Consider the following 21,605-nt stretch of genomic DNA (forward strand, 5'->3'; position numbering starts at 1 on the left):
TTGATGATTCGCTTCCAAGCAGCACGAAGCCTGCAGCTTTCCGGAGCCTGCAGTTATTGGCATCGAGCTCGGCGTGTGACTTGATTGGAATTGTCCAAATATTTATACAACGCACCTGCGCCCGCGTGAGATCGCACGCCCCCACCGCACCGAGGAGGCGTTTGATGGTTGGGAAATTCCATCAATCAATCAAAGAAGGGGGAGCGGGTACCACGAATACCCCAGCGTCCAAAGTTTAAAAGAAAAAAAAAACTTACAGCGTTATCTGTTCAGCCCGACGTGCAACAGATGATGATTTACTTCGCGTTTACAAAATGTGCGGTTGTAGATTTCGCTAATTATTGCTGTGTAATTGTTTTTAATTGCATCGTTTTAAAAGTTTGACTGGAGGATAATCAGTTCGTTAGAGTGGTATTGTTTTCTTTTCTTTAAGAAAGGCGCCTTTAAATAAACTCCGAATGATTGATGCTGGCTTCTTGAGTTCAACTCTCTGCAAACTAGTGCCGATATATACAGCAGTGGTAGTGTCACCATTTCATTACTATCGCGACAATGCGACCCATTACGCTGCACTGCTATACAAAAAGACTAACTTACATTAGGCATTGCCCACATTTGTCTTTTTTTTGTCAATGCTCTTTAAATAGCTTAACATCTGATTCCAACGAGATAGTGCAAACAAATTAAACCGGAGTTTCAGTGATCATTCCCCCACGTGGAATAGTGGCTTTGCTTCTACTGACGTCAGCACTGCCACATACAGCACATATGAATAATACAGCGGTGGCAAGATGTTAACTACCTCGCCTAGTATACAGAAAGTCGCGGGTTTTGATCCCGACCCTGATGGGATGTTGGCTATCAACAACAAGGCAACTCCTATGACTAATTGGGAATGGGACTCAAGCGTAGGATTGATCACCCTGTCGCTGGCCACCTTTGGGGAGGGTGTATAGTATGAAAGGCCGAAACACCCTAGGAACCAAAGGTTCACTACTGACGATGCGCTCCCCAAATTTCACCAGGCTCACTGTTCATGAACTCTTGGAAGTGCTTGCACAAAGGATAGTAACATCTCATCCTGTGTTCTTGGAATCTGTAATTTGGAGTTTGCGTGTCTCTCTCCCCGTGGTCACGTGGATTTTTCTCCGGGTCCTCCGTTTTCTTTTTTCCCTCCACATTTAGAATCAAGCGTTTAGATTTGGCTAGCGATACATTTCCAAAACGATAAGCCACTTGGCTGAGCTATCATTTGTGTCCAGGTCCCTTCTCATCAATAAGCTTAAACCTCAGTGGGCTTTCCTGGTGATTTTGTTTTGTTTAATGCGTATATATTTTTTGTAATCTGCTTACCGTTCTTATACTTTGCACTGCTATCGTGTTTTTGTATTGTTTGTTGTTGTAACGTTCTGACCCGATTATAAAACACACTTTAAAAAATATCATATTGATTGTTACGTATTCAATATTTTACAGCCATTTATTATTTCCCCATATTTTGTTGCGTATTCGGGTATAACAAACATATACTGGTAGGAACCTCCTGGTTACACCAGCCCGCAGGGGATTATTGTGTCCGTCCGCGTGCAGGGAGGGGCTGGGTGGGGAGGGGCTGGGTGGGGAGGGAGGGGCTGGGTGGAGAGGGGAGGGTGGGGAGGGGCTGGGTGGGGAGGGTGGGGCTGGGTGGGGAGGGGAGGGTGGGGAGGGGCTGGGTGGGGAGGGTGGGGAGGGGCTGGGTGGGGAGGGTGGGGAGGGGCTGGGTGGGGAGGGTGGGGCTGGGTGGGGAGGGTGGGGAGGGGCTGGGAGGGGGGTGGGAGGGGTGGGGCTGGGTGGGGAGGGGCTGGTCACCCCGTGGTGCCCTTATAAAACTTAACGTTTAACCTACTCACGCCGGCTTGTGCCCGCCCTCACAGTCGGGCATATTTGCGGAATACACCACGCCGCCGTTGACCCTGGCCATTGACCGAGCAACCCAACGTTCCTACCAGCTCCCTCCGCAGGAATTTGTTTTCTGGAAAGCACTCTGCGTCAATTATCTGCCTGTGCATGCGTGTGCCCGTCGATCCATTTAATGTTTCACATTTGCCAAGCGTGCCATTCAGCAGCATCATCATCATCATCACGGACCATTGGCAGATAGCCCGTAATAGGTATCCACTGCACATTTCGTCACTTGTTTCCACTTTCATCTGTCTTGTAGTGCCAACACGGCTCAAGTAGTGACCGCATCTTGTCTGGCACCAATCTCTTAGGTCGTCGTCGTCACTACCCTTGTTCGGACTTTCCTCTCTTTTCTGTCTCCTTGCATTTTTACCGAACAACGCCACACTTTGAAATGTTCCTGCTCGTTGTCCATCCCGCATTCTGTATGTGTCCAAATAGTGTCAGTTTCCTTCTCATCACTGCCTGCATCATCAGGTTGTCTTCTTCCACGTGCAATTATTACATACTCGTTCATAAAGCCTGTCTTCGGCAGGCAAAAGTTTTCAATAAATATAATAATTAACCGGATTTTTATTTTTTACAATTTGTATTTACGATCAGACATGAACAACTACTCCAATAATTTTTTTTTTCAGCAACACAAAAATTGTTGACGACTTGATTCAATTTCTTATATTTTAAGACGTACCCATCAGAAACCGATCAATTTAAAGATTCCGTTCTTTTTTATTAGAAAGAACAAAACATAATTAATTTAATAGTCTAGGAGAGGACGCTCCCGATATTTTACCGTTTTCGAAATATTCAGATTTGAACATCATGAAATGCGTTTTTTCCCTTCAAACCCGATTGAATCCGAACTATCTCAAAAACAGTAAAGGGTAGAACAATGGTTCTCGCATGAATTTTCTTTGCTGTGTAACGCTCTATCAAACGAAAAAAAACCCGGCGATGTTAAATTTTGAACGGTTTCTGAATGACACCGCCCACAAACATGTTTATGGGGTACTTAAAATCGAAATTTGGGGGCCTTAAAATGAAAAGTGTATGATTTTTCCTATGTGTGTCCTAAAAGGAACATCTGTACCAAATTTCAGCCTTGTACCTTGTCGGGAAGTACCCTGGAGGTTATTGAGACATACGGATTAAGGTCTTTATTTATAAATATTTACTTTATCTCCTTGTCAGCATAGAACAGTCATTACAAAAATGTCTCCCCAACTCGTCCCAACAGCAACCAAACTGCCTCCCCCCCCTCTACCTCCACCCCTACCCAATTGTTGCTTACACATTCACGTACTCTGCAAGCCCGCGGCGTTGTTTAACGCTTCCCGTGCAGCGCCGAGTTTTACACGGCTCACTTTGTTTCGTTTCTTTCGTACGACGCGACAACGAACAGCATCCGCAGATGCACGAAGCGAATCGCCCGATGCCGATTGAAATAAAAAAAAACACCCCCCACCCCCCCGTCAATCTCAGCGACGTTGACCTTTGGACCCGCAATCATGGGCGAACTCTAGCCGAGGCACCTTGCCAGTCCGATCCCACACCGCCACCGCCACCACCACCACCACGGTGCAACTTGGCGCTTACTGAACCAGCAGACGGGCCGACTCGAGCTGCGGCTGGCCGGGTTTGCGCGTGCCTCGGGTTCCTCCGGAAGATTGGAAGTCCAGCCTTGCTCAATCACTGGTAGGGAATTGTTGCTATTATTATTGTTATAAATTATGATGATAAAAAAAAACTAATTATATGACGATGCTTGCGTTGGCAGTGAGGCAAAAGTAGTTGTGCTTTTGGAAATGCTGTTGATGGATGTGTTGAATGGCTTTTTTTATTTTGATACACGAGCGCATTAAAACACTGGGGTAAATAAGCCACCTCATTCGACATCCAAACATCATCCCACCTAGATTTCAAGTTTTCGTGACTGCGAGGGTCCATACATTTTTCGGTAAAGTCACGTAGGTAAGAATCAAAGAGTATCATCCCACCTACTCCTCCTGGCTTTGACATTCTTCGAAGGCACCAGGCGGTGTGTACCCGTCAGCCCGCACCAGAACCGTCAACGGGCTGATGCGCTCGTCTCCTCCCTGGGAACGATTGTTTACGGGCATTTTATAAATTCAAATTATTATAATTTTTGTCCGGGGTAGCTCTCTGCGTTGTTGAAGCATTTAAATTCTTCAAGCAGTTGAATTCAACTCATCAAGTTGCCAGCAGCAGTAACAGCAGCAGCGGTACCCCGGTGAACGCTTGAGAGATGATGATGATGATTATTTTTTATCAGTCGAAGTAGTAATATTTATGACAGTTGTTTTATGTTTTTAAACCTCGCGACTCATTCTCCGCAGAGGTTTCCTGCCAAGTTGTCGCGTGATGGAAGCGATGCTTTGCCGCGATGAGGATTTACATTCGATCGTCGATTATAATCCTCTTACTCTTAGGGTTTTTCGGTAAAGTCACGTAGGTAAAAATAAATAAAAATATAATATAAATAATAATAAAAAATAAAATAAAAATCACGACGTTTCGGAGGCAACACAAGTCTCCGTCATCAGGTGATCACAGCTGAATTTACTGTTTTACGTGAGAAAAAAAAAACAAGAGGAAAAAAATCCTCTTGTTTGCGCGATTATCCGGCTGCCTTCAACTTTATCCAGGAGCCCGATCCGGCAAAACCGCTCCAAAGGCTGTCACCAATCCGGCGACATGGCAGCGTCACGTGCGTGTGACAGAACAAATTAGCAGCGCTTGATTTTGAGTGTTCTAATATTATGTACGGTACATTATTATACACTACACACATACAACTTGAACAATGAAAATGCTGCACGTATACGCATCACCCCGGGCAGAATCTTGGAGATTGGAGCGTTAAAGTAAAAACAGTAACTTTTTAAAGTAGGATATAAATTGTTCTAAATATTTTCTCGATTTATGCCAATTTAATATCGCGAACGAATTTAAAACACAAAAAAACATTACACAACACCTAAAAACACAATGTCATTCAATAATATGCAAAAAAATCAGCTGTATTCACGTAGAATTGGTGATCTGTGCCGAGCGCCTGACACTCTGTTGGTTGTGCTTAATGGGTGGGTATTCAGTCAATAAATAACAAAATCTATGAAAGACAATTTACACAAAATGTGACGTATATAGAGAAATGTTTAATTAAATACATTCAATACAATCTTAATCATGTTGAGTCTTTTTTCAATAAATTGATTTTGTTTTAACCCGTTATATGACGGGCAATTACACTTGTTGTATATTATACAATACGACGATCATTGGGTGATATGGCTTGTAGTTGTCACTTATACTGCATTAGCTTATTTACGACGACGGGAAATTACGCTAATTTTAAATAACGATTTAGTGATTCTTAACTTAAAGCTTTCGTGACTGCAGGAATTCATATTCTTTGGGTCCTTCGGTAAAGTCACGTAGATAGGTTCAAATTAATACAAATAAAAAAAAACCAAAAACTACAACGTTTCGATCACAACCCAAGCGATCGTAATCAGGAGGAAAAAAAAAGCTATTTTTCCTCCTATCTACGTGACTTCGCCGAAAGACCCAAAGAACATGATTGAGTGATTGTCCGGCGTTTGTTTTTATTCCGGCGCCCCCCTCGAAGCCTCCGAATTATCGATGATCCACTGTAATGATCGATTATTACAGATTACTTTGAGTCAAGGCCGTAGCCATGGAGTCAACATTGGGGGGGACCAAATCTTCCAGGGGGTGTGGGGGTCACCCCCCCCAGATTTTTTTTTTATTTTAAAACGAATTTTCTGCCTAAAATAAAAAAAAAAATCACTTTTTATTACTTTTTTACAATAATGTCTAATAGTGTATTGTATTAAATTGCTGTTTTTCTTTTCAGATTTTAATTTGTGTTTTTGCATTTAAAATTTGGCAAAATGTCGATACATTGCATTGCTTGTGCACCAGATTCAATCACTAACAAATACATCACCAATAAATTCGTGCTTTGCAATAATTTTTTTTGGGAACAATTGACCACTTGGCAATTCTAATTTTTATGTTCTTATTTTTTTCACTTTTAGCATAACCGACAGCATAAAACTACGCACTTCTAAACCAGACGCGTTCCCTCTCGCGCCGTCGTGGTGTTAACGTCTGCTTACTGCCCCTCTTTTCCAGCTCGAGGCAGAAACTCGCAACGTCGGGAAAGATGTCTCCAGACGGCCGGGCAGATGCGGTGCCGATCACGTTCGACAGACGCAACAGCGGCGACGTCTGCATTTTCCAAGAGGACTTTCTCCCCAAAGTGATGCCCCCCGTGCTCATCCTCGAGTTCGTCTTCGGATTGTTGGGCAACCTGTTCACCATCTGGATCACCTGGTGGCACATCAAGGTGTGGAGCGGCTTCACCGTCTACCTCTTCAACTTGGCCATTGCCGACTTGCTCTTCGTCTTCCAGCTGCCCATGAGGATCGCCTACCACTTGAACTTCAACGACTGGCACCTGGGGGAGTTCATTTGCGACCTGATGGCGGTCTTGTTCTACACCAACATGTACGGCAGCATCTACTTCCTCACTTGCATCAGCGTCGAGAGGTGGCAGGCGATCGGCAAGCCCTTGCGCTCACTCCGGCAAAGTTCGGTGAGGCGCGCCAAGATCATAAGCCTGGCAATGTGGGCCTTGGCTATTATACCCCAGATAGGCATGCCCTTAATTTTCAACCTCACCTACAACCAGAGCAACACCACAAAGTGCCTGAGCTTCAACCAATTGGGCGTCATGCATACTTTCCGGATTTGGAACACCGTGGAGGTCTTCATCGGATTCCTCATCCCGTTCTTAATCATGGTCGTCGTCCAGGTCAAGATGGCTCGCATACTGCTCTGCCAGAGCACCAACCCGATGCTCGTGCGAACGCGAAAGAGGGCTGCCTGCTCCATCATCGTCATCCTCGTCATCTTCGCCTTCTGCTTCGTGCCGGTGCACATATGCCGCGTCTTGCTCGTCACCGTGCACATCTACTTCCCGGACAGCTGCGCCCTCAACCAGATGGCAATGGAGGGCTTCTACGTGTCGCTGCTCATCTGCAGCTGCAACTGCTTCATGGACCCGCTCATCCTCTTCGTGTCGGGCAGCCAGTTCCGCGGGGCGGCCAGGGCCGCTATGAAGGTGTTCTGCAGCCGCGCTGGAATCTACTGCAAGGACTGCACCGAGAAGAGCAAGGACATGTTCGTGTACACAATAAGCATGCACGATCTGGAGCTCAGGCCGTACATCAACACCGCGTAAGGAAGGGCGGCTTAAGGGGCCAATGAATAAGTGGTACAAAAGAACCCTAACTGGGGAGGGGGGCAGGCTGCTGAGTCCACTCGTTGAAGGACGATACTAAGCAAGCACCTGCCAAGTCTTCATATCAGAATCATTGAATCGGCCATGATGCACGGTTTGTTTGACGGTGATTATTCTACAAAAGCCACCACCAGTGTAATGTTTTCATTGCAGCCCTTCTCAGCTGTGAGGAAACATTAATAGCACTTATCTGTTTTGCATTGAGAGCATTGTGGTTCAGATTTGCGATGTCTCCCTAAAGAGGCTGTCAAGACAACGTTGCTGCAAAAAGGTGATAGACATTTAGCAAAAGACAATTCAGAAATTGTTTGCCTTGGTGACAATAACTTTTGTTGTCTGTGCGAAGTTCTGTGAAGTCACTCATCACAACCTCCTACTTCTGCGTACGGACACTGCCCCCCTCCCCTACTTATACAATCAACACCACCCAGATGAACCCAACCCTGAACCTCCGATTAGCATGGTTGGTACGGTGCGAAAGAAGCTCAACATGCACACAGACAGACATACAGCCCAACTCCGTGTCTGGGGAAATGGGCGTGTCCTAAACAGAAAGCAGGAGGGGCTTAAATAACAAGGGGCGGGTCCTAAAAAGGAAAGGCGTCAAAGGAGGAGATACAATAGTTTGTTCTCTCTCTATGTACATTACATTTCTAAGTATGCTAGATTTGTGTTTCTATTTCATTTATACCTGATGATGATTGCTTGTGTTGCAATCGAAACGTCGTATGCTAGTATTTAATTTATTATTTTATCTTTATACGTGACTTTACCGAAAGAACCAAAGAATAATTCCTGCAGTTACGAAAGCTCCAAATTAAGATACAATATGGGCTTAATTTGGAAGGGTTGGGGCATAACGAGGGGGCGGGGCGTAGAGAGGAAGAGGTGGGGCATAGCGAGGGGGCGGGGCGTAGAGAGGAAGGGGTGGGGCATAAGAAGGGGGCGGGGCGTAGAGAGGAAAGGGTGGGGCATGACGAGGGGCGGGGCGTAGAGTGGAAGGGGTGGGGCATAAGAAGGGGGCGGGGCGTAAAGAGGAAGAGGGGCATAACGAGGGGGCGGGGCGTAGAGAGGAAGGGGTGGGGCATAAGAAGGGGGCGGGGCGTAGAGAGGAAAGGGTGGGGCATAAGGAGGGGGCGGGGCGTAGAGAGGAAGAGGTGGGGCATAAGGAGGGGGCGGGGCGTAGAGACTTGGAATGGGGTCAGCATGACTTTAAAATTGTTGCTCATGACTTAAAGATTTCGTGACTGCAGGGATTCATCTTCTTGGTTCTTTCGGTAAAGGCACGTAGATAGGTTCGAAGAAAATAACAAAAAATAACATATGGCAGATCTGAAACACGGTAGGACCAATACCTCAGCCGTGGCTGATCATTGTTTTAATGCGGTGGGCTTACACGAAATTGATTTCTCTAAGCCGAATGTACTTTGCAAGCCCACTGGCTATCAACAAAGATTCGTTCATGAAGCCATCCATATATATAGACACAGACACAATTTCAACCGAGAAGATGGGTACAACCAGTTTAAGTCATAACTGGCTATGATGTTCCCATCCTACCACCGTCCGATGTTAGTTGTGCTTTACGCCCATTTCAAACTTGCGCGCTTAGTCACTTCGCACGCCGACCCATTGGTTACATTAACATGCTAATCTCTCTTTAACATGCAAATTTTCACCTGGCAGCTCTTTGATTGGTGGAAAACCACTTACATTATCATTGGCTGTTGACATTTGGGCTACGCCCATTTCAAACCCTTATAAACAGTTTGCCTTCGTAGCTAACCCCCCTTTTCCTGAAGACGACCGCTTGTGTTGCGATCTAAACGTCGTGGTTTTTTGTTATTTTCTTTGAACCCATCTACGTGACTTTACCGAAAGACCCAAGAATATTGTTTCTCATATCTGTAAAACTCGACTTTTTTATCGCAAAGGGAAGACAAAGTTTTACATGGCTGTGGATGTAATTCATCAAGATAATAAAAAACATAACAGACATGCATTAATTTTAATCGCAAGCAACATATAGTAGAACGTATCCCGTAAAAAATATAACCATGCCAAAACTCTCTTCTCTGCAAGTATTTATCTATTTATTGTATTCTCTTTTACTTTGCTCAGCATTTCAAATTCGCCACAACGTTCCCGTTAGTACACACCGAGCATTAATATATTCGTTTTATATATGCATAGTGGCGTTTGTTTATTTGTGCAAAGCAGTGCCTGACACGTGGGCAACTATTTTTCACGGTGATTCATGGATTGTCATCGATTGCCGAGAGTTGGCTGAGTGGGCTCAGGAGGTTGATGCTGTGCCACACACACACACCGAGATAGCACTGCCAAGATCCTCGTTTTGTATCTGGGCAGTCTAATTATTTAAAAGTTGATCATTACCCTTTTATCTGGCAACAAAACTGACACCTCTTTTTTACAAGGAGTCATGTTTGCATTGACCACAATACCTGCGGTCGGAATGCAAACAAAAAACACAACTCTGATAATGTATGCACTGTCCTTGAAGTTGATTGGTCCACACCCGAGACAGCTTTCCTTAGAGCCTAGTCTCACATAATGTTGGACCAGATGACGCCAAAAGGAGCCAAAAGGCGTCATCTGGTCCAACACCATGTGAGACTAGGCTCTAAGGAAAGCTGTTTCGGGTGTGGACCAATCAACTTCAAGGACAGTGCATACATTATCAGAGTTATGTTTTTTTTTGCATTCCGACTGCAGGTATTGTGATCAATGCAAACATGACTTCTTGTAAAAAAGGTGTCAGTTTTGTTGCCAGATAAAAGGGTAAAACAACAATTATCATATTTTGCTATTGTCAAATGAGGTTCCAATGGTTTTTAAAAGTTTACCAGGTAAGGCCCTAATGCGCTATGTAGCTCTTATTCAGAAGCAACCTGGCCACAAATGATAGCTCGACGCATTGGCTTATCATCGCACGTTCTTTCTAAATGTGGAGGGAAAAAACTAGGGGACTCGAAAAAAAATCCACGCGACCACCACGGAGAGAGAGAGAGAGAACACGCAAACTCCAAATATAGAGGCGTCAGGGTCGAACCCACGGCCTCCTGTATTCCAGGCGAGGTAGTTAACATCTCGCCACCGTGGCGCCCTAAAATGTAGCGACGGTGATGGCCGTGGGTCACCAAACACTAAAAACCGTCATTAGAGTCGTTATTTCATTTCTTGTTTAACTCAATTCAGCTCAATTCAGCTGTGAGAATGACAAATTTTGGCCTGAATGGCCGTGCAACGAACGCTCCACGCGGGGCTTAGAAAAGTCGTGCCCCTTGAGTGCGGATGAAGAAGCCTGCTCGCATACTCTTTGGTTCTTTCGGTAAAGTCACGTGGGTATCAAATGAAATAAATGGCGACGTTTCGATGGCAACACAAGCGGTCGTCCTCAGGCGGAAAAAATATTATCCAGCAGTGGAACTACTTAAAATTATCTTCTTGGTTCTTTCGGTGAAGTCACGTAGAAGGGAAATAATAAAATAATAAAAATAAAACATAATAATATAAAACATTTTATTATTTCCCTTCTACGTGACTTTACCGAAAGAACCAAGAAGATGAATCCCTGCAGTCACGAAAGCTTTAATTCGATACTTTAAATTACTTTACCGAAAGAGCCAAAGAGTATGGATTCCTGCAGTCACGAAAGCTTCAAATCGAGGTTGAAGCCTACTCACGTGATTTCACAAGTAGGTCTGTGACGTCATCTCTCAGGTATCCATTCTCTGACGCTGCCCACCTGCGAGCGACGCGAACGGCGATTTCCTGCGCGCGACGTGCGGCACGACATAACAAAAACAGCGTCACGAAGATAAACGAGAGGATGGATGAAAACAACAACGATAATAATTTAATGAGTGGAAGTACCGTGATGCAGAGGTCGCAATCGGGTACCCGATACCCGGCTACCCGGCTACCCGTACCCGGCCGGGTACGGGTACGGAGTACCCGTTTGCGACCCTGGTGCGGCCGGGTACGGGTACGGGTAGGCCGTGAGTCACTGGTGAGTCACCGTTTGTCACTCATTTCCCAACGTCTTGTCTCTTCTCACAATTCAAGTGCCTAGAATCAACCCACCCGCGCCTGCAACATGGCTTCATCCCAGAGGTCGCAATCGGGTACCCGATACCCGTACCCTACCCGATATCCGGCTACCCGTACCCGGCCGGGTACGGGTACCCGTTTGCGACCCTGGTGTGGCCGGGTACGGGTACGGGTAGGCCGTGAGTCACTGGTGAGTCACCGTTTGTCACTCATTTCCCAACGTCTTGTCTCTTCTCACAATTCAAGTTCCTAGAATCAAACCACCCGCGCCTGCAACATGGCTTCATCCCAGAGGTCGCAATCGGGTACCCGTACCCTACCCAATACCCGGCCGGGTACGGGTAACCGGGTATCGGGTAGGGTACGGGTACCCGATTGCGACCCTGGTGCGGCCGGGTACGGGTAAGGAATCAAAACCCGTTTGCGACCTCTGCCGTGATGATGACGATGATGATGATGACACACACCTGCCAACACATACGCTTTACCTGTAATTCTTGTACACAGAAATTGAGTTGTCAGGTCCATACGGCGTACAGCCGTTTCAATACGGGTGTAGAGGTGTAATTGTGTATGGGAGCGGATGGCAAACAAACACAAGGGGCGTGGTTAGGGCCGTACACATAGGAGGTGGCCACACCGACGTCCGCACCTGCATCCCCCACGTGCCCCTCCCGGGGGGGCCGCGGACTATAAGAGGGGGTGAGCCGGAGGGCTCGAGGTCGAGGTATCAGCTTTAACCAGCGAAGACGGAAGACCAGCTAGAATAGGCCCCGGAGCTCCCCTGGCTCGCTGTCCTTATCAGGGCCGACCAGGGCAAGCCGGTGGCGTGGCCCCGAGAGCCCAGACTGACGAGCAGGTCTGGGAACTCAGGGGGTCGGATCCCAGCTTGACCAGGGCTGGGACAGGTAGCCTCCCCTAGCTCCCTAGTGGAGGACTTGGGCTTAGGTTAGCGGGGCTTAGATGTTGTGTCTCCCTGTTAGCCGAGTAAGGGGACGTTACCCCTTAGGTCCTGTGTATACTCGCTAACTGTATACAAGTTGTGTTAATAAATAAGTGTGCCTCCGATCCCGTCGTCAAGCCTCCTGAGTAATTACTACACGGGCATGAACAAAAACATACTCTTTGTTTTTTTCGGTAAAGTCATGTAGGTATTTTTTTTAAAATAAATTAACTCACGACGTTTCACAAGCCTCGGGCATCAGATGTAACTGCTCCAGTAAAATTGCTGTCGCGTATGAAGAGAGCTATTCAGAGACACGGGGGGGTGAGGTGGGCGGTAAAGTCTTTACCGAAAGAACCAAAGAGTATAATTGTTGTCTATTTGTTTGTGTTTCTCCCTTGTGATGGGACTTTGTAGGATGCACGTTGAGTTGTATAAGGGGCACGGGGTGACCAGTAAGGTCTCAATAGCTCTGTAATAAGGTAGGGCACTGAGAAGGGGATGGACAGGTATGTGATGATGATGCTGAGCATTCAATAGTGTTCCATGGTTCTAAATAATAAACGATGTATTTGTTGAACGCGACTGTGAATTTGTTGCCTTGTTTAAGTTGTACACCGTCACTACCAACTGTTGCGTGGAACACGTTGGAAGTTGATCTGTGGAGTGGTGGCCTCGGTGGGAGGGGGGTGAGGGTGGTGGGGTGCGGGTGGTGGGGTGAGGGGGGGTGGGGTGAGGGGGGAGGGGTGAGGGGGGGAGGGGGGAGATGGGCGTGGCTTATACCAATCTCAATGTCGACCAATGGGAGTCAAGCATCCGTCGGTTTCAATTCACGAAATCTCACCAAAATTTTTAAATATGGTTTTCAAGTGAGGCTCGTCGATTACAATCATCGCGACCAAGGTTGTATTTAATTAATGTGACCTTATCCTACTGGGGGCCAAGGTGAAAGGCAGTTTAACACGCAGGCTTCCACGACCAATATTATCCATAATCGAGGTTTTCAGGTCTTTGCCTAGATTCCATCGTTTTGTCTGTTTTGGACTGTCGCTCTTAACTATTAAACCATTTTTTTTATTTGACCAGGTAAGGCCCACTGAGCTATTTATCTGTTTTTCAGAAGCGACCTGGTCACAAATGATAGCTCAACAGTGGCTTATCATGTGGAAATGTACAGCAGCCAAACACCCTAAACGCGTGATGTTGATTCTAAATGTGGAGGAAAAAAACGGAAGGACCCTGAGAAAAATCCACGCGACCACGGAGAGAGAGAGAGAGACGCGCAAACTCCAAATATACAGCAGCAGGCGTCAGGATTGGGATCGAACCCACGACCTCCTGTATACCAGGCGAGGTAGTCAACAGCCACCGTGGCAGTTCACATCATGGCCTTCGCTTTTGTGGTGAGACTTCGAAACGCGCACCACTTGCATCCGCGCGCATCCAGAGAGTAGCGAGCGCAGAGCGCCTTGTCTAGCCAGGCACGCATTACACTGCACTTTGGGGCAAAAATAACACAGACGCACATGGTGATCATCATCATCGACTCCTCTTCTGTGCGGGAGGCAACTTGGTGGCTCCGAGTTCCGAGTGCTGAGCTGGCACCGCTGACGGCCTTAGTTTCAAATACGCCGATAGACACATCGGGTTCCCAGGTGCGGTGAGTTGATGGTTTCAGCCCGGACACCGATTCACGCACAAGACAAAAAATGGGCCACGTGAACATATTTCAGAAGCACTTCAATATTGTCTCCTTCGGCAGGACCAGTGTCTAACAGGGGGGTGCGGAAAGTGACGGGTGCTATGAGAAAGCTGAGCTTTTGTTAACACCGGATGATGATGATGATGGATATAATCTATAGCAAAACGGAAAACGCAGATTGTCAAAGTTTTTGCTTGCTTTTCATGTTCCGGTTTTGCTAATATACCAAATAAATTGGCATATTTGCCCATGACGTGAACTTTATTTGATTCACTCTGTCTGGTGGTGGACGCTTAACAATTGGCATTATACCCACACGACAATCTGACCTGTAATAAAGCAATCACAAATTATAGCAAAGAGTAACGTTATGTTTTTTTTTATTTGCTGGCGATGTTTGGCACGAAATTCAAGTAAACTCTCAGAAAAAATACGTACGAACAATACGTTGCAAGGTAAAGCTGTTGTTGACACGGCTAAAAAAAGGGCAGGCCCTTAAGATAAGACATTTATAAATGGAAAGCAATGCTGAGAAGACGAATCAATAGGATTTGACCGGTGCTAAATATAGAACAAAGGTTAAGTGAGAGGGCAATGAAAGACGACACTTGTAACTGCTGCAATGCTTGTTTTTTTTAGTGGTAGGAACCTCCTGATTACACCAGCCCACAGGGGATTATTGTGTCCGTCCGTCGTGCATCAGAAAATGGGAGGGGTGGGGGCTGGGTGGGGAGGGGAAGGTGGGAGGGAGGGGCTGGGTGGGAGGGTGGGGCTGGGTGGGGGGGATGGGGCTGGGTGGGGAGGGGCTGGTCACCCCGTGGTGCCCTTATAAAACTCAACGTTTAACCTACTCACGCCGGCTTGTGCCCGCCCTCACAGTCGGCCATATTTGCGGAATACACCACGCCGCCATTGACCCTGGCCATTGACCGAGCAACCCAACGTTCCTACCAGCTCCCTCCGCAGGAATGTGTTATTTAAATGGCTCCAGAGTGAGGATAATGTCTTGTCGATAGGTTTGGTGGGTTTTATTTATACAAAAGTTTAAGATCCATAATAGACATTTTTTGGTTAGAGCCCTTAAAATAAAAATGTGCCGTTAAACCCGCCACCACCCGACACAGCTAATTAGTCAGGTTTGTCACTGAAACAAAACGTGGCCAATTCGTTTCTAATTCAGCACACCGGTGCGTTGGAGAGAAACCCCACAACATTTACAATTCGAGTACAACGTTTCGCCGGTAATTACAACCAGCATCATCAGGCGACAGCCAGAGTTGTGGAGAAATCCTCCTGTTCCGGTATTAAATAGAGGGGTAGATCTTCATGTCGTCACTTGTGAGTCAATCAGGTGCGAAGACCAAAGGGGGAGGGGTTGAATATATGCATATAAATTACAGTGGATACCCATTACCGGTGGGGTTATACAAAGTTTAAGATATTTAAAACTATAAATATATTTCAGAATTGCCAATGGGGGACCAATGGAAAAGCCACACGCATTTGTAGGAGAAAATAAAACTCAACACAGATTTTTGTAAAATATATATATTTTTAAAGGTTGACAATTTATACATATATAAACAACAAACCACCCTCACTCCCAATGCTACTGCGGACGTAGATTCATAACAAGGATAACAAAAAAGTGCATTCATTTTGTGCGTAAACGCCATACCATCAGAGACTTGAACATCACCCTATGAGCTGTGCAATTCGTATTTAGGTTTTACAAACGAGCACCGATTAACAAAACGGAACAAAGGCTGGAAAGCAATACACAAACAAGAGTACGGAGAGGCGTACGCTTGGAATGCCACAAGACCCGGGCAGGTCGAGGAAGACCACGCGGATCGGGGGGGGGGGGGCGAGTGCGAACGCAAAATGCGAGACGTCGTTTCCGAGGGTCAAGGAAAAGTAAAACGAGGCCTTGGTTAGACGCGACCGTCACCGGGAGGGACGCTGGCCGACAGATGATGAGAGCGGTGAAGGAATGGCAGCTGAGGGAGAGAATGCACGAGGAATGGGGGGGTTCAATCGCTGGGTGCCCCCCACTGTAGGCCGTTGGCTAAGCCTCATCTCCTAGGGCTTCGTGAGGATAGTCCACCCTGCAGTGGAGAGCATAGGCCGAGATTGACCTCTATATTTGGGGGGGGGGGGGGGTGGCAGTGGTTCGCATTTTCCCCTCACATTAGGAATATAATTAATTTCGTTTAAATCTGAATTGTAAACTACTTTAAATAATTCTAGATTTGAAGCTTTCGTGACTGCAAGGATTCATACTCTTAGGTTTTTTCGGTAAAGTCACGTAGGTAAAAAAATTAATTAATAAAAGTAAAATTAAAAATCACGACGTTTCGGAGGCAACTTGATACAGCAAGTTCCACCTGAAGACGGAGGCTTGTGTTGCCTCCGAAACGTCGTGATTTTTTATTTTACTTTTATTAATTAGAATTGTATTTTTTACCTACGTGACTTCACCGAAAAAAACCTAAGAGTACTTTAAATAAATTTATAAAAATGACCATTTGGAGGGGGGGGGAGTTGCACCCCCGTGCCACCCCCCCCCCAAACTCCACTCGTGGTGGAAAGATAGGGGGGGTCAGGAAGGTGCCCTCTGCCCACTCCCCGTTGAAGGCTCACTCCCCCACCTGCTACATTTTCATCGTCAGTTTTAAAACAAATTCTTCTTCTCATCCTTTTACACCAGATGTGTTTTTTCCCTCTTTCTCCTCCTCCTCGAAGGTTGATTTGCACCGAGATCTGGATCGTGTTGAACTTAATAACTTAACGACGGCACAAGTTTTGATCGCAGGGAGGGGTTGTGATTGAATAATATGTCCTGGGTTTGGGTCTCACGTGCAGAGAAGTGGCAAACACAACCGAAAGTTAATTGATTTTAATTAGTTAATTCGTAATTTTTCCCATCTTCAGTTCTCCTCTCCTGGAAAGTTTTTTTTTAATTATTAGATATTCCGAGATCCGGGGATATGATCAAGACAGGCGGTTTTAATCAACGTTTTTTTTTTTATTTTTTTTGGTAACACGATTGGCGTCCGTCACAGCTGGACCAACGCTCGCAACGATCTTCTCGTTCATGTCCGCGGTGTCTCTCTTCACATCAGAACACTCAATCAACAGCTATGCGTGTCGCGATCGTGTCGTACCCACCGTGTTCTGTCTACAAACGCACCAATCGTAGATCCCGTACTGCACCGCGCAATGTATGATCGCCCGCTTTTCTCTGATTCTAGATTTGAAGTTTTCGTGACTGCAAGGATCCATACTCTTTGGTTCTTTCGGTAAAGTCACGTAGGTGAAAATGAAGAAAATAAAAATCACGACGTTTCGGGCGCAACACAAGCGTCCGTCATCAGGACAACACAACGGTTCACAGCTTTAATATTAACTCTAGGACCATCCTTGCCGCTCCTCTCCAGCCCACGCCTGGCTCCCCCCCACCCTCAGCTATATAATCCCTCGTCACAGCCATTTCTTTGACATACTTCAGCGAATGTTTTGTCGCTGTGGTTGTCCCCACCTGATGACGGACGCTTGTGTCGTGATTTTTATTTTATTTTCACCTACGTGACTTTACCGAAATAACCAAAGAGTCTGTTTTTCTCTGCTTTGCTTATCCATCCTCTCCGTTACCACGACCCACGACATGTCCACACAGTCGTCTATCTAAGCTGCCTCTCTCTCTCTCTTCATTGCACATTGCGCATTCGCCGAATGGCATGGTCGTTGCGGAATGTGATTAGATATTACTCTCATAGTTTACGGACATTCAATGCTTTTTCTGAATCTGCGTTGATCCCGTTCGTTCCGTTCGGTGCGCATTCTCTGAAAAATCTGAATAGTTTCTAACAAAAAAATAAGAAAGATATTAAACACGCAAAGGGCCTGTTTCATCTCCAGAATGAACAAAAAACGACTAAACATAGTTTTACATCCGCCAAGACCTCACTGTATGTTACTTTATATGGAAATGAAACAACCGTGTGTGTGTGTATATTTACTTAGCAACTGTAATTTATTCATAATGGATAACGATTATAATCCAGCGCTTTGGAGGCAAGGGTCTAATTTGTGAAACTCGAAATCCCAGGATTTTTTGAAAATCTGTCCGTGCGTTACTTTTTTTTTAGCGTCATCTCCTTCATGCATTGGGTCTTCTCGTGACTCTCCTCCAACCAGAGGTCGCAACCGGGTACCCGATACCCGTACCCTACCCGATACCCGGCTACCCGTACCCGGCCGGGTACGGGTACGCGTTTGCGACCCTGCTGCGGCCGGGTACGGGTACGGGTAGGCCGTGAGTCACTGGTGAGTAACCGTTTGTCACTCATTTCCCAACGTCTTGTCTCTTCTCACAATTCAAGTTTCTAGAATCAACCCACCGCGCCTGCAACATGGCTTCATCCCAGAGGTCGCAATCAGGTACCCGATACCCGTACCCTACCCGGCCGGGTACGGGTAGGGTACGGGTACGGCCGGGTACGGGTACCCGTTTGCGACCCTGGGGCGGCCGGGTACGGGTAAGGAATCAAAACGCCGTTTGCGACCTCTGCCTCCAACACGCCACGCGCTGATGAATAGAATTGGCTAAGCGTCACGTTGGCGGAGATGTGCGAGAGCTTCCCTAGATAAACAAAGGACGTTATTTCATTATTATTATTGTTGTGACAGACAGCACCAACATATCCCGTGTCACGTTACCCGCACCCCAATGTAACTGAGAAGAAAAGTGCGCATTAGCCAATCGATGTCTCCGCTGCTTGTTACTCCCTCTGTCCCCCGAGTAAATTCAACGCGTGCGAGATGAACGTTGATCGTGGGCATAGGACGAGAGGGGACCAGGGTTCAGCTCACGGACTTCGATATGGGGGAAGGAGTTAGCGGCTTGAGCGGCTTCGAAGCAGGAGGAGGAGGAGGACGTTCCAGGAGCCATACGGCCAGCACAAGAGAAGGAGCGACCACCCCCGCCCGCGCTCACGAGTGAAGGTTGATTTGGAGACGTGGACGAGGCACGGTCGCTGAAGCAGCGGACAACATCGTGGAGAAAAAGAAGAAGAGAGAAAGGGCGAATTGATTTGGGATAAGGTGGGTGCAGGAGCGCAAGTCGATGGCAGATGTTGAGAGAGGTAAGGCAATGTGGAAATTGATCACAGGCCGTACTGTGGAGAACGTGGTCTCGCTCCAATTAAGCACGGTTTACTTATGTACGGTGCCAAGTCGAAAATAATTTCAACAAACGTGCAGTACAAGCCAAGAGTCTGCCCATGGCATTCTGCGATCGGCTTTGGTTTTAGCTTCGAAAGCCACGGGGCTGCAATGCGGATTAAGTGGCTCTAAACACAGACACGGAACATTCATTTAAGCGACACGAAGAAGCAAAACTCATCATCCCCAGTCCGAGTCGAGTCAGAAGAAACCCTGTCAGGTCTGAGGCTATGCATTTAAATGTTGTGATTTTTTTTTTGGAATGTCGTCGACTAAAGCAGTCAAACGTCGACTGAAGCAGTCAAACGTCGAGTCTCAACTTTGCTAAATGTTCGTGCGAGATGCCGTGCAATATTTCCCCACCAATATTAAGAGGTCAGCCAATCTGTGAACTCGGTAGCTATTTTCCCTACATACACACATATCATGTATTAAGTTACTAGCTGTACTACCCGGCTTCGCCCGGGACTTGGATCCACCACGCCCGGCCGCCTTTGTCTCCCCAGTGGCGATGTTCATACACCACAGCAGTTACTCGTTTTGAGGCTGAGTCGACCATCGATGATTGTTCATCGGATATTCTTCATCGCTGATTCTTCATCGATGGATCTTCATCGATGATTTTTTCATCGATGATTCTTCATCGATGGTTCGTCATCGATGATTCTTCATCGGAGATTCTTCATCGATGATTCTTCATCGATGGTTCTTCATCGATGATTTTTTCATCAATGGTTCTTCATCGATGGTTCTTCATCGATGATTGTTCATCGGATATTCTTCATCGCTGATTCTTCATCGATGGTTCTTCATCGATGATTTTTTCATCGATGATTCTTCATCGATTGTTCGTCATCGATGATTCTTCATCGGAGATTCTTCATCGATGATTCTCCATCGATGGTTCTTCATCGATGATTTTTTCATCAATGGTTCTTCATCGATGGTTCTTCATCGATGATTTTTTCATCGATGTTTCTTCATCGATGATTCTTCATCGACGATTCCTCACCGAATCCCCACTTTGTTTGACAACATATTTTTGTGACTGATCCCGTGAACGGATTTGATTCACACTTGCACGAGCTAACCCCGTGTATCGAAGTCACCTCGACAATTAAACAAACAAAAACGCCATTGCATTCAAAGTCATCATCATCGTATCCCGCACCTACGATAAGCACGGTTGGCTACGCACGGCGCGCAAGAAGTTCAACAGACGGTGCATACACAACTACGGCACATCTTGGCATTTATCGTTTGAAATTAATTTGAGAACGGACTATCCGCAATGCGGGCGTAGCGGTCACGAGTCAAGGGAGAGCAAAGTGCCCAGCCCGAGTGAAAACACAAAAAAACACGAAACAAAAATCCACCTGTGACGCTAATCGTCGTGAAATACCGCAAGGGTTTCCAGCAGGGCCCCCTTTGGCATCGATTTGTTGACACGGAGCGCTTGACGCTCATCGCACACAGCCCAGGCAGGTTGATCTGTGGGAGCACAGAATTTGGTGTTGCCGTAGAGATGGTGCGAGTCGCGGCGGGAGGGGGGGGAGGCTGCTGTTGGGGGAGTTCTCTGTTGTTTGGTGAGCTGCACATCATTGTGCAGCTGTTAACCGCGGGCAGCTAGCAAGGTCGGCAGTGGCAGCCGCAGCGGTGACAGCGGCGGCGGTGACAGCAGTGGCAGCAGTGGCATCAGCAGCGGTGGCAGCAGAAGCAGTGGCAGCAGTGGCTGTGGCACAAGCAGTGTCAGCAGCAGCAGTAGCAGTGGCATAGTGACAGCAGCAACAATGGAGCAGTGGCATCAGCAGCAGCAGCAGTGGCAGCAGCAGCAGTAGCAGTGGCATAGTGACAGCAGCAACAATGGAGCAGTGGCATCAGCAGCAGCAGCAGTGGCAGCAGCAGCAGCGGTGACAGCAGTGGCAGCAGCAGCAGTAGCATCAGCAGCAGTGGCAGCAGCAGCAGTGGCATCAGCAGCAGTGGCAGTGGCAGCAGCAGTGTCAGTAGTGGCAGTGGTAGCAGCAGTGGCAGCAGCAGTGGCAGTGACAGCAGTGGCAGCAGTGGCATCAGCAGCAGCAGCGGCTCCATGCGTGGTGGTGACTTCAAGGTGCATGGGGAGAGAAGACGTTCTCAATGGTCGTTGCCGTTTGCCAACGAATCTTTCGGGTGAGATCGCGTGACAAACTCTTCGGTATTCGTGTTGCTTTTATTTTTCACTTATAAGCGTTATCCTTACAAGGGGAAATAACGGTACATTGTAAAGTACGGGTGATGTTTCCAGACTTGAATAGAGCAAAGGGACCGTAATGTGTGTGTATATGTTATGTATATATATGTTATGTGTATATATGTTATGTGGATATGTT

General features: G+C 46.8%; 1 protein-coding gene across 1 annotated transcript; it reads left to right on the top strand.

Moving 5' to 3' along the window:
- The first annotated feature begins 6,154 nt into the window (after positions 1-6,154).
- On the top strand, positions 6,155-7,234 carry LOC144949517 (lysophosphatidic acid receptor 6-like). Its single transcript, XM_078879442.1, has one exon. It carries the CDS (start codon positions 6,155-6,157, stop codon positions 7,232-7,234), a length of 1,080 nt encoding a protein of 359 aa, XP_078735568.1.
- Positions 7,235-21,605: the final 14,371 nt, after the last annotated feature.

Source organism: Lampetra fluviatilis, chromosome 54 (genome assembly GCF_964198595.1).
Source record: "Lampetra fluviatilis chromosome 54, kcLamFluv1.1, whole genome shotgun sequence".
Lineage (NCBI taxonomy): Eukaryota > Metazoa > Chordata > Hyperoartia > Petromyzontiformes > Petromyzontidae > Lampetra > Lampetra fluviatilis.

What these genes read in the sequence shown, in the direction of transcription:
- LOC144949517 (XM_078879442.1), top strand. Translation starts at nt 6,155, where the DNA reads ATGTCTCCAGACGGCCGGGCAGATGCGGTGCCGATCACGTTCGACAGA.